Genomic DNA, 12,267 nt, shown 5'->3' with positions numbered 1-12,267 from the left:
ATTAAATTCGGGCAAAGAGACAACGTTTTGTTTTCCTTGCCAAGAAGGTCGTGGGTGGTAAAATTTAGAACCATTTATGAAGTAAAGAAGAAGAAAATAGCTGAGTTCACCTGAAGGAGGTATTGAAACGCCATTTTTTTAAAAAAAGATGAAACATCTTAAACCAAGTTCAGTCAGTGAAGGGCTTTCTAGGAGAGTACGCACTGCATCACGTCACTAAAATTGAACGTACAGCAAAATGTTCAGTGAATTTTACCTAACGCGTTCAAAATTTTATTGAAAAACCTGCTCGTCCGAGAATTATTGGGTCAACATTGTTCCAACAGCGCTCGTCCCATGTCAACGTCTGTCAGTCCTCATCTTTGATTCGCCGCTTTTACGTTCATCAATATTATTGATCTTCAGAGAACATTTGCCGCGGCGCACAATCACTTTATTGTTTCTGTCGCAACAAAAATCGAATTTTTTGAATTGATTTCCAAAATTCGCCAAGTGAACGTAGCAATTCCTTTTTAATCAAAGACAGAAAGCGCATATCAGACTCCCACCATTACATTACAAAATATGTTCCGTGCTACAAACCCTACCTCCCTGCCTTACTGCCTTTATCCGCGAAAGCTGTGAAGCGGAAACTGATGACGAAGGTCCATGTCCTCCTTTCGTCGCGCCTTTCAGTACGACGGAGAACTTGACGGAGAACGGAACGGAGAACTTGACGGAGAATTTGACGGAGAACTGAAGGCGGCCAACAATTTGCGCCCATCGAAACGACGGTATTCGCGGTTTTGTAGAATGCAATATATAGCGCAATATAGTGGGGTAAACCTTGTGAGAATCCTACTGCCCTCCAAGGACAGGCGAAACCCACTCACCAGGACCAACGCCAGTTTCCCGGCCAAATAGGTTAAACATAAGAAGTACAATGCAGACAACAGCTTATTACATACCAAAAGAATTTACCGTTCCGCACCGTCTAGCCGACAAGCAGGAAAAGGCCCCTTTTCTCGCTTTTTAAGCACTTTGAGGGCCCTCGCATCGTGCCACAAAAGAAGTCCAAACAACAAGATACGCCCCCGTGCGACGTCGGTGGCGAACGTACAGAGATAACGATAAGTTATCGCAACATTTTCCCACAACCAGACATGCGGTTTCTGCTTCTGGCAAAAGATAATAGTGAGTGTTAGTATACCGTTGATAAGGTTATCGTGCCTGTCGTAACCAATCGCAGTTGTGCGTGACTTGGAATCTTATCCACTGATTGGTTCCGGTTGATACGGTTCGACGCAAGTCACGTTATCAACGGTCTGCTAAAAACTCTCTAATACGTTACGTTCACATGGCGAACGTCGGAATTCAATTCAGAAAGGACGTGGAAACGGTTCGAGTAGTCGAAAGCCGCGGAAAATGTTCGCCGTAGGTAAATGCCGGTGGTCCCACAATTTTCGGATCAGAATTGAAACACCCGGTATAGCAAACAACACGGAGAATTAATCAGCCATAAAACTTGTGTATAATAATAAAAAAAAGCAAACTGAACATAAACATGCCATAATGTACAGACGAGCAACACTGTGCGTAATAACAGGAGAAAAAAAATTCTCCGCGGGCAGTTTCTTAACTTGCTACACACCGTGAATTGCCTTGTTCGTTTGTACAATACTTTGCTTTGCTTGTTTCGTTACTCAACCCAGGTTTTATCAGCGACTTAATATGTGTTATCTCACTTCCCTCTGTCTCTCAATATCGCTCTTGCTTTTCTATATACGACACTGCCTTTATTTATTTATTTTCTGTCTATTTCTGTCCGCAACATTCGTAACATTATGGAGTGCGGACTCCGTACGGAAGTGAGTCACTCATTATAATTGTTTTGAAATGTTTAATTCGGATATACAGGCTTCGCCAAGATAAACTTCGGGGTTTGTAACGGAGATAAAACAAATAAGAACAGTGTCGGAAAGCTAAAGTAGGTGTTAGAGGATGTATTATGCCCCCAAAATTTTATGTCGATACTGCCATTTGGTCCGTTCCTCTGCGGATAAATCGTGAAAATTAGAAAATCGCCGCTGCCTAGTCGGCTATACCTGTGTTTCAGTTCCTTTCCGTCAGATGGCGAAACGGTTGAACGCGGCGTTGCAGACGACATCGAAATCTGAACAAGTGGAACTGAATGCAGAATCGTACTCTGCAACGCCGCGTTCGACCGTTTCGACATCTGACGGAAAGAAGCTGAAACACGGGTATAGCCGTTTAGGAAGCGGCGATTTTTTAATTTTCACGATTTATCCACAGAGAAACGGACAAAGCGGCATTGTCGACATAAAATTTTGGGGCATAATACGTCTTCTAACATCTACTTTGGCTTTCCGACACTGTTCTAATTTGTTTTATCTTCGTTACAAACCCCGAAGTTTATCTTGGCGAACCCTGTACTATAGCAATGGGACTGATTTCCGCCATCTTGAGTCAGGCGCAGTCCCATGCCCGCACCGCCTAGTGCGTGTTTAAGGCGAGGGGGGGCGCCCCCCTCCAATCTGTGTAACCTAACCTAACCTAACCTAACCTAACTAAAATGCGCTTACCTGACCTAACCCAGGGCTCATACCTTTCGCAACATTACCCATCCGAAGCCGTTAGGCTTAGCGTGGCCGTGTTTTTCTGTGGTTCTGATGGTGTTAATGAAATGCGTATGAAAAAGCCTCCAGACCACATAATTTTATAATTCTTATATTTTTAGACTCGGTATATGGCCTCCTGTCATTTCCACGCATTATTTCACTTTTAAACACAATCACCAACTTTTAAAAGCCACCAGTCCCACTGCTATAGTACAGCCATTCTTTGCAGCCTTTGTCAATACGGTATACAATGATAAGTACCATGCGTATTCTATATATCAAATAACCTGTATAAATCATATGAGCAGTATAATAACGTAAGTGTAAGCAATAATTGCGATTAGCTGAAAAAGGTTCATTATGCGCGCATAATTGCGCGCATTAGCGTGCCCGTATAATGCCAAAATTCGAAGTGCCCTATGACATTTCCACATTTTACTACATTACTACGTTTCCACTTAGAGAAAAAAAAAGCCCAAACATTAAACGACGTCACCTGTTCATTATGAGCTGCATGAGTCTTGGCGCATTATAGTCTCGACACCTTTGGACTTTCCATGAGACAACAAACTCAAAAGACTGGATATTTGTCATTAAAACGAAAAATCGAGAGAAGGAAAAAATACTGCACCGAGCTCCAGATAGGTGTTACCAGCAGAATCGAACGTCGCGTTCGAAATTGCGAACTGAAAAATGCAATGAAAAACTGAAGACGCAATTAATGCGTGACAAAGAAGTGAACTAGAACTTAGGAAGGGATAGAATTGTTCGAAAGATTTTAAGCAATGCGCTCGAATGACGAGGCTAACCCTAAATCGAACTATGAAAAAAGCATGAGACTTCAAAGTCGAAGTACTTGCAAAAAAAATAATACGGTATCAACCAGAAGTGAAAAATCTGGAGAATCACTTGCTGGGTATCCTGTCGACTGCGCCATGTGAGGCAAGATAGACCAAAGGAAAGGGGTGAAGAATGTTGATAAGAGTCTGTGACGAACCCTATGTCCCTGGCTATCTGCCAAACTCAAAAGAAGATTCAGGAATACGGCATTTGGATAACACGCAGACAGTTTACTAGCACTCTGGTATGATACATACAATGATAAAATGACTGAAGGGATATACAGTCAACCCTCGATTTATGACCCATCGACTTATGAATTCCCTTGTTTTATGAACAGGAGCACGAGGAACCAAAATTTTTACATGCATTTTTTCCTCGTTTTATGAACCTCGATATTCGAATAATGAATGGAATTTCTGGGAACCAACTAGGTCTTGCCCTGCGTTTTTTGCCCTCAATTTATGAATGGATCGTTCCGAGGTCAACAAAAATCTTCAAATGAATTATTCCGTGGTCTTATGAATGATGTCGGAACGGACGAACTTTTTTCCTGGAATTGCACCCTCGGTTTTTAACCCCTCGAAATCCGAACAACAAACGGGTTTTCCGGGGACGCATTAGGGACGACCAAGTGGAAAGCAGAAGGCATGGTGGAAAGCAAAATTACAATGTATATTGCATTATAAACACAATCCCAACTCGCAAATACTGTTTCGTCAGCTCGATCGTATACTGACTTAACGGAATTTTCGATTTATGAATCCCTCGATTTATGAACGATTTTTCTGGGAACCGAGGGTGTTCATAAATCGAGGGTTGACTGTACCTAGCAATTTGAATGATGAAGGGCCGAATGAGCCAAAGCAAGGATCCAACGTGCAAATGACTAACGACGTATGGTGATGAACGTCGTACGATGAAAGAAAGCACAACAACACCACGTGGCGCGCGCTTGTAAGCATGTTGGGGCGCCACTGCTGGCTCATGTCAATGACGGTGATTCTTAATTCAACAGATTGGCTCTCACAGCCAATAAAATTCAATCATCATCATCATTATGAGTTGGCGAATGACGTCATGCTTTCGATGGCCGTTGCCATGGCGACGAGATCCATCAGCCTCCGTGGACAACAACTGGTAGCCACACAAAAACCTGTGTCTGCGGCGAGTGCCGACAGCAGACAACATGGCGACTCCATATGTCGACTAGAGGTGTGCTGTAATTACCCTTTAGCAGTTTAACTACAACTACTAGCTACTGCGTCAAATTGTAGTTTACGAGTGTAACTACGTCACAGCCGCACTAGTTAAAACTACTTTGCAACTACTATGATCTTTTGTGCGCGTCGTTATATCTATGATCGCTTAGGCGTAGAAATAGTGCTTGGGGAGCGAGAAAACAATGTACTCCCACACTCGCAACAATCATAAGCACAGCATATATACAAGGTACAACCATACAAGGTGCACGGTATATATACCCCTCCATACAAGGTAGTGGTGGTGGTGGTGGTGGTGGTGAAAGGCTCGCCTTTGTCGACCTCACATAGGTGGGCAACGTCATGACTCACGGGGAATGTGCGTCCTGGGCCGACTTCTACGGGAAATGTGCCGACACATGTCTGAAAGCGTCTGAGGAAACACCCCAGGAAACAGGAAAAACCCCAGACATCACCCCCTCGATAAAAGACTGATGTAGTGATACGTCATGCAATGATACGGTTAGGGACTCCAATCTGACGACGGAGGGGGCGTAAGCTCTTTGAATGTGCTGTGTACCTGCGTTGAGCATTGTAATGCGTTATGGAATTTATCGGGAAAGGTGAAAAAATGACTAAAAGCGTTCAAAACCCCAGTGCCGGGGAGCTAAAAAGGCAGACACATACACATTGCACTGTGTGCAATATAGTGCAATGTGTATGTGTCTCTCTTTTTAGCTCCCCGGCACTGGGTTTTTTTTAGCGCTTTTAATCATGGTTATGGAGTTCCCTCCCTGAATGACACTGCTGAGTGAGCTTTTGTTGCCTGCGTCAGATGCACAGGGCTGATATTTTGTGCATGTGCGTCATGCGCAATATGAAAAAAATTCTCAGAGTTGTCGCTAATAAGCACAAAGAAAGAAGGTAGTGAAGCACACGGAAGACTAAGCGAAATAATGAGAAGTAGTTGTAGCCTGCTGAAACCTAACTACTGCAATTTAACTACAAAAGAATAAATAACAACCATTAACTAGTATTAACGCAACTAACTACCATTTACCAATGGATAACTACCATTTTTGCAAGTAGTTCCTAACTACTTTTTAACTACCACGCAGCAGTTTAACTACAAGTAGTTAACTACTGCACATCCCTGATGTCAACGTACCGATAGAGTGAGAGGGGTCATTAAGCGGGCTTTCTGTTTCTTGGTTGCGTCGCCCATGGTGGTCTTCCTGTCGTGTGACTCGGACGAACATGCACAATATGTTTGACTCCATACTAGTCCAATTACCATGATTGACGCCAACGGTCGTACCGCTTATAGCCACGGTTGCTTCGCGGTACTTGCATAGTGTCAAACACACAACATAGCAATCTTACGGTCGTATCTTTCCGTACCTTGCAAACTAGGCTGCGCTGTGTTCGTATGTGGCGCATGTGAAGTGTCATCCGGGCATCATTGTGGCCCGGGGCATGAAGGACGTGCTCTGAATCCCCAACGAGGAAAAATACGACACGTTCAAGCCCATCCTACGTTGAGAGCGGAGATATAGCACGGAAGCTGGCCGTCGGCTCTTTATTGATTCTGAAATTTACAATGTGATACAGTCTTTCGAAGACGATTCGGTGCATCCGTTTTCTGCGAATTTTTCGATCGAAAGTTATTCTGGTCTAGAGTTTTGTTTTTGTTTTTTTTTTCATGCAATACACGACGCGTTAAAGGTTACGAAATAATAACACGACGTAATCTAATAAGAGATGTTTGTAGCGGATGGATGTTATGTAAATATTTGCTATTTTCGAGCCCACACAGTAAATTATTTTACACCTTTAAGCCCGCTTTCACCAACGCTGGTTAACTTTAAAATGTAGTAAAACGCTAGTAGTGTAGTAAAACGCTAGTAGTTATGGTTCAGTGCCACCTAAAAATTACGGTTAATTCCGGCTTCGGTTTCGGTTCCGATTCGGTTCGACGCTCTGGTTAGGAGAGCGAAATCTCCCCCACCTCCAGCGCTTCGAATGCGGTGTTGCTATACGTTGGAACGTTGTGACGTCGTCCGGTTCCAAGGACGAAGGAGAGACCCACGCAGATTATGCTTTTTTCGAAAGGCAATCTTCCGTGGAAAAGCCGCTCCATCCTGTCCTGTTGCTCCTCCGATCCGCCATTGGGCGCGTTAAGGTGGTGCTCCCGGAATGTTCCCTCTCTCCCGGGATCACTTAACAGCACCAAAGCAGCTTCCGGTGCGTTTTCCCGTGTGCACCCTGTGCACCCCTTGTCGCATGCCACGGTCAATCGGTATGACTTCCGGCCCGTGACGCCTTTTCCGGTGTACACGCCGTTTGGCCAATAGAGATGGCGTTTGGCGGGATTGGTGGACGGCTTGTTTTACAGAAAGCAGACGACAGAAGGAAACTCGAGGAGTGGCGTCCGTGTTGGGCGCCTCACAAACCTCACCTCAAATAGCCTCACAAACACCGTTAAGTGGGGACACCAAGGGAACATTCCCCTGAGTACCCGAGAAAAAGGACGCTCGAGAGCCTGCTTAACGCGCCCATTGGAATTCAACATGCGAGACGCTCGCACGGCTGTGGCCATGGAGGAAGGAAACACAAGAGGGGCCGTTTCGGACATATGTGCGTGGGACCCCTCTGGCGGTCATTCGAGTCGGATCCGCCATTAATTCCTGTCCATCACGTGATCCTCTCTAAAGTTTCGGTTTTACAACGCTTGGTGCTCGCGTCCCCCTCCGTGCTTTTATGCCTTTATGCAGCGAGCACCATCGCAGAAACAACGTTATGGTAACGTGTTCCTGTTCCGGCTTCGGCTCTCGTTCAAAGGAATGCGGCGCCTGTCATGGGAATATCGTTTCATCCGTAAGTACGTACTTGATCGGTTGTTTCATGCACCTGCGTGTGTTTGAGACATCTTGGATCGTTCGTTTGCGATCTGGCGCTGTGCCCTCAGATTCATTTGATTTCCTCCATTGTTATAAAAGTTTACTTAATGGTATTCTTTACCACTTGAGCAACGAACACAAATGTAGTCAGCGCTGCCACGCGTGGTGATTCTAGTCCTGCGCGTACTCGTCCATGAGACCGTGACTTCTTGTAATAGTAAAAATAAAAAAGTAGTAAAAATAAAAAAATAGTAAAACAGTAGTAAATAGTAAACATCGGAACACACAGAAATGAAACTGCGCGCGCGCGTTCATCACAGTGATGATACCTGAACGGTAAGACAACCACAACTCGCGTCGTCTGCTTTGGGAGCCGCCATGCTCTTGGGGTCACGTGAGCCGTCACGTGGCAAACAGGAGAATCCCAGAATGCATTGCGAAGGCTGGCACGCCCGTCCCAATGGGAAACCGTCGTAAGGGCGGCTCCTGTGTTTCCTTCCCCCATGGCTGCGGCATTCCTTTTCTCAAGGTCGCGCCCTCATTGGTACTCATTTTTTCAAAGAGGGAATTCCGGCATACTCTCAGCATCCGACGTCTGCTCTTGTCATGTATTCCGTCGAATAACAGTCAAACTACACCGCTCTTTCGCGTGGGATTTTCGATACCGTTGTCAGTGGTCCAGGAGTAATGAAATGACACTGCAGTTTCGAAATCGATTGAAACGGATGCAACCGTCCCTATAAACGAAAACGATACGATAAAAAAAGTTGTCAAGTCCAAGTTTAGTAACGTTACATGTCAGCTACTTCAAAGGAAGAGCGCTATTCTAACGCCTTTTCAGCACCATTATCGTAAACGCCTTCCAACCTAGTAAAACACACAAGTATCAAAACCCGAAATCCGCAACGTACCAAAACCAGCGCCTATATGCCTCGTGCTCCCGCTAATTTCCATCACCTCGCCACCACTATAGAAACACGTGTTCAAGCACCCCGCGACGGAAAACAACTCCTATCGACAACCCCTCCGTCATCGCTGTCCCGTGACAGGACGACAACAAGCGTCCGTTGCGGCAGCCAGAAGAGTCGACGAAGGCGGCGGCGGCGGCGGCGCTCGAGCAGCGCGCAAAGCCCCTTCGCGCGCGGTGAGGCAGACGTTCTTCTCCGCGCGGGCGCGCACGCATTGGTTGGCTGTACAGTGACGAACTGTAGCCGTTCGTGCTAGTGAACGAAAAGAATGGCATCCCGTCGATCTTGCTTGCTCGTGGCTTGTGTTCTAATTCCACTTCGTGCTGCACTTCGTTTTGGATACCTCGACGACAACGTAGTCGGTGAGTGGACCCGTTTTCTTCGTGAGGTGTATAAATAGGAATTTCTTTTAATATTTTTTTATTCGGGTTCTGATTTACACAGCGCCGAAATTTCACATGGGATATGGTCAAGAGCAATACCAACAGGTGATAGCATACAAGGATCAAACGCTGGTTGCGTGTAATTGAAATATTGGGGCTGTGCAAATTGTAATTTGGAAATCGAAGCGAATGCGAAGCGAATAGTTATACAGCCGAATGAAAATCATTAGGAAGCACATATACGGGTATACAGCATACGCAGCGACAACAACACCAACAACAATTTTATACGGTGTTTGGGGATGTTTCAGCGCCGGCCGGTGAACTACCCCATTGTATACGCGCGACAGGCATATGCGAATCTTCGCGTTCAACATTTTGTCTCTTTCGGCGATTTTCAGTTTACGAGTACATCGTTTGGATTCGAAATTCGAAAGCAGAATTCGACACTGAATTCGGAATTCGTATCGAATGTATAATTGGTTGCTTCGCAGTATTGGAATTCGAAAAATTCGAACGTTCGCAAAGCCCTAGTTTTCCTGCGTGTTCCTGCGCCTGTATTCAGCGTTATTGCAGTTTACCGTTGAGCGTGCTATAACAGCAATCAAATATCCCGGATATGACAAGACAGCGCTTTGTGAACTTGAACGACTAGAACTCTGCTACATTTTGGATCTTGTGGTTCCGTTTGTGGTATGCAGTGGACGCACCGTAGTGGTCGTCTGCTTCGCTTACACTTGATGAACGTGTATGGATATTTTCATCATGTATACATGAATATATCGACGTCAGGATGCAGAAGACTCGTTATAACGTGCGTGGCAACTCGTAAAGCGATGCTCTCGACTTCCGCGGCGAAGGCATCTCCAACGGTACTCAACATTGCTTGCCTGTACATCCTAGTTTCACAGACCGTCATCTTATTCTATTGGAACAAATTCACATGCGTAGCATTTTCGCGGTTATAATCGCACAGCCGATAACCTTGTGCTTTGCTTTATGTCCAAGCACGCATTCCAAAGCTGAACCAAATCTGTAGCGTGCACTCTTACGGTACTCAGAGTGACCGTGTAAAATACATCACTTAAACGTTATTAGAAGGTATTTAGTAGCCAGTTATTTATAATTTAATCATATAGTTGGCATTTTCGGTGCTGTGACGACACTGTGAGTAGCTTCTGGTTTCAGTTCTGGCAAGCAATCAAGCCACCGGCTCGCGACAAAGCTCGTTGCTTTCTGCCACGGTGTGCCTGTTCGCACCAGTATGAGCCCTTCACAACCGCGGTTGCCTCCAATGACTCGGTGCGCTCAGCGAGGCCTTCGATATTTATTCGCGTATTTGCAGTTTCACTCGAATCACAACTTCACATGTATGTATGTATATCCTGAAATAATAATAATAATAATAATCATAAGAAGAAGAAGCTTTATTCGCCACTCTCGTGGATGGGAGTTGGGACAAAAAATATATATACAAAATAAGTTGTTATAAGATAGTAATGTACCCTACATGTAGACCTGCTCGGTGAGCACGTAATTACTATTTATAAGCTATCGCTTGGAGCGCTGCAGCCTCAGACGGGGTTAAAATTTCACGTCTTCAAACATGGCTCCGCTGCACGCTTTAATGATGCAAGCGCGTCATTTCCCTGCTTCTGATTTCTGCACGTGGAGGCGAAACTATAAGTCAGCATGTGGAATATGACACCAAAGCGCCCAGTAGGAGGTGTACCCTTTGGAAATTTCACTCCATAATTCTGCAACTTTTTCCTCCTTGTAAACGATAAGCTTAAACTAAACGTTGAAAGTTACGTTACACCTAGCGTTACTAGGGATACTCGGTACAGTGATGAATGGCAGTTGATATACATCCGCAAGCCAATACCGTTTTAAATACTATATTTTATTTCGTACAATACAAGAATGGAGCAGCCTACCGCGTGAAATTATATGTTCCAACTTGATGTCAATTTGTTACTTCAATATCCCCAATTGTTATGTATGTGTGTGTTTTGTACAGGCATGTGTAAGTGTGTATGCACATGTCTTCCGAACCTCGGAGAGGAGCAATGCTACGTCCATGTTCTTCAAATGGTTTATGACATTCCGTTGACGAAGATGTGTTGGGTAATCGGGAAAACTTATCTTCATATCCGGATAGATCATACTTCAGGATAGGATGAAAGATGAAAGTCACTGAAAAGCTTAGCCAGCTGTAGGGATCGAACCCACATCTTCTGGATTTCCGGTCCTTTGTTTGTATCCTGTCCCTTCTGTGTTGTTCCAGCCTCAGAACATCAGTTTCTCTCTTGTTCAGGATAGGATACATATCCGCAATGAAAGACAACGCGATGAGCTAAAGTAGAAGTACTGAAACGTAACGCCTATTAACGTCTCAGTATTCGCCTTTCTCTCTATTTTTTTCTTTTTCTTTCGAAACGGAGAATTCAACGGAATAAGCTACGGTGTACTAGCTTACGCCACAATATCCACCACTCCCCTGAGGCCTCCTTTTTACTGCCCTATTGTAACATCAGGTTCGGGTATTTCAGACTCTTTTTCTCTTTCTTTCACTCTTTCTTCCTTCTCTTCTTATCTTTCTTTTTTTTGTGTGTGCTCCGGTTCCTAATACTCACAATAGGCAGCGATCAACATATATTACATGTGCTGACACCAGCTCCGGTGGCGCAGCGGTAACGCGTGCGCTTGGAGACTGGGAGATCCGCGGTTCGAATCCGCGGGTTTTTTTCCTGGGTTTCCCTCAGATGTGTAATAGGCGTATGCCGGCACAGTTCCCCTGAAGTCGGCCCATGGACGCAGCTATCCTCCCCCCGAGCGGATTCCGCTCGGTCTTCCACTTCACCCTTTCCTCTCCACCACCTTTCCCTTCCCGAGAAACATGCCGCCTAATCAGGCAGGCAGACCTCTCGGGTTCCTCCCAACGACACTCCTCCTCCTCCTACATGTGCTGACCGCAATGCGTCTACCCTTCAGCGCAGTCAGTTTCTGCTTTAATTTCCCCTTTTCCTCCTCTCCCTTCGTCTACATCCCTAGACAAATCCCGAAAGGAATTCCACGTCCCTATATTAGAATTCTCTTTCTACACCCGTTGCCTGCTCGCTCGGTGGCGTGCCGAAAGCATTCGTGCTCATACGCTGGGTTCGGTTCTCGCGCCGCCGTTGAACCAACGCACGTGGATGCAGTCGCCCGGACCGAATGTTCAACGTCGGGCGACTGTGCCAAATGACGGCATGTGCAACCCTCGCTAGCATTTATTGCAGTCGGGGCTCCCTTCCCGTATAGTACCACCTCTCTCTGGTTCAGTGGCGTCGTCGAATGCGGGAAATGGTTTTACA

General features: G+C 45.4%; 1 protein-coding gene across 3 annotated transcripts in view; it reads left to right on the top strand.

Moving 5' to 3' along the window:
* Positions 1–8,765: 8,765 nt before the first annotated feature.
* LOC135384193 (neural cell adhesion molecule 1-like) overlaps positions 8,766–12,267 on the top strand; it is a 210,984-nt gene continuing 207,482 nt past the window's right edge. For all 3 annotated transcript variants that reach the window (XM_064613416.1, XM_064613415.1, XM_064613414.1), the window contains exon 1: positions 8,766–8,890. In XM_064613416.1, coding sequence (XP_064469486.1) covers positions 8,797–8,890 — 94 coding nt within the window. In that variant the 5' untranslated portion in view covers positions 8,766–8,796. The remainder of the gene's footprint in view (positions 8,891–12,267) is intronic.

The sequence above is a fragment of the Ornithodoros turicata genome, chromosome 2 (assembly GCF_037126465.1).
Source record: "Ornithodoros turicata isolate Travis chromosome 2, ASM3712646v1, whole genome shotgun sequence".
NCBI classification, from domain to species: domain Eukaryota; kingdom Metazoa; phylum Arthropoda; class Arachnida; order Ixodida; family Argasidae; genus Ornithodoros; species Ornithodoros turicata.
This window is presented reverse-complemented; position numbering and strand designations above follow the sequence as displayed.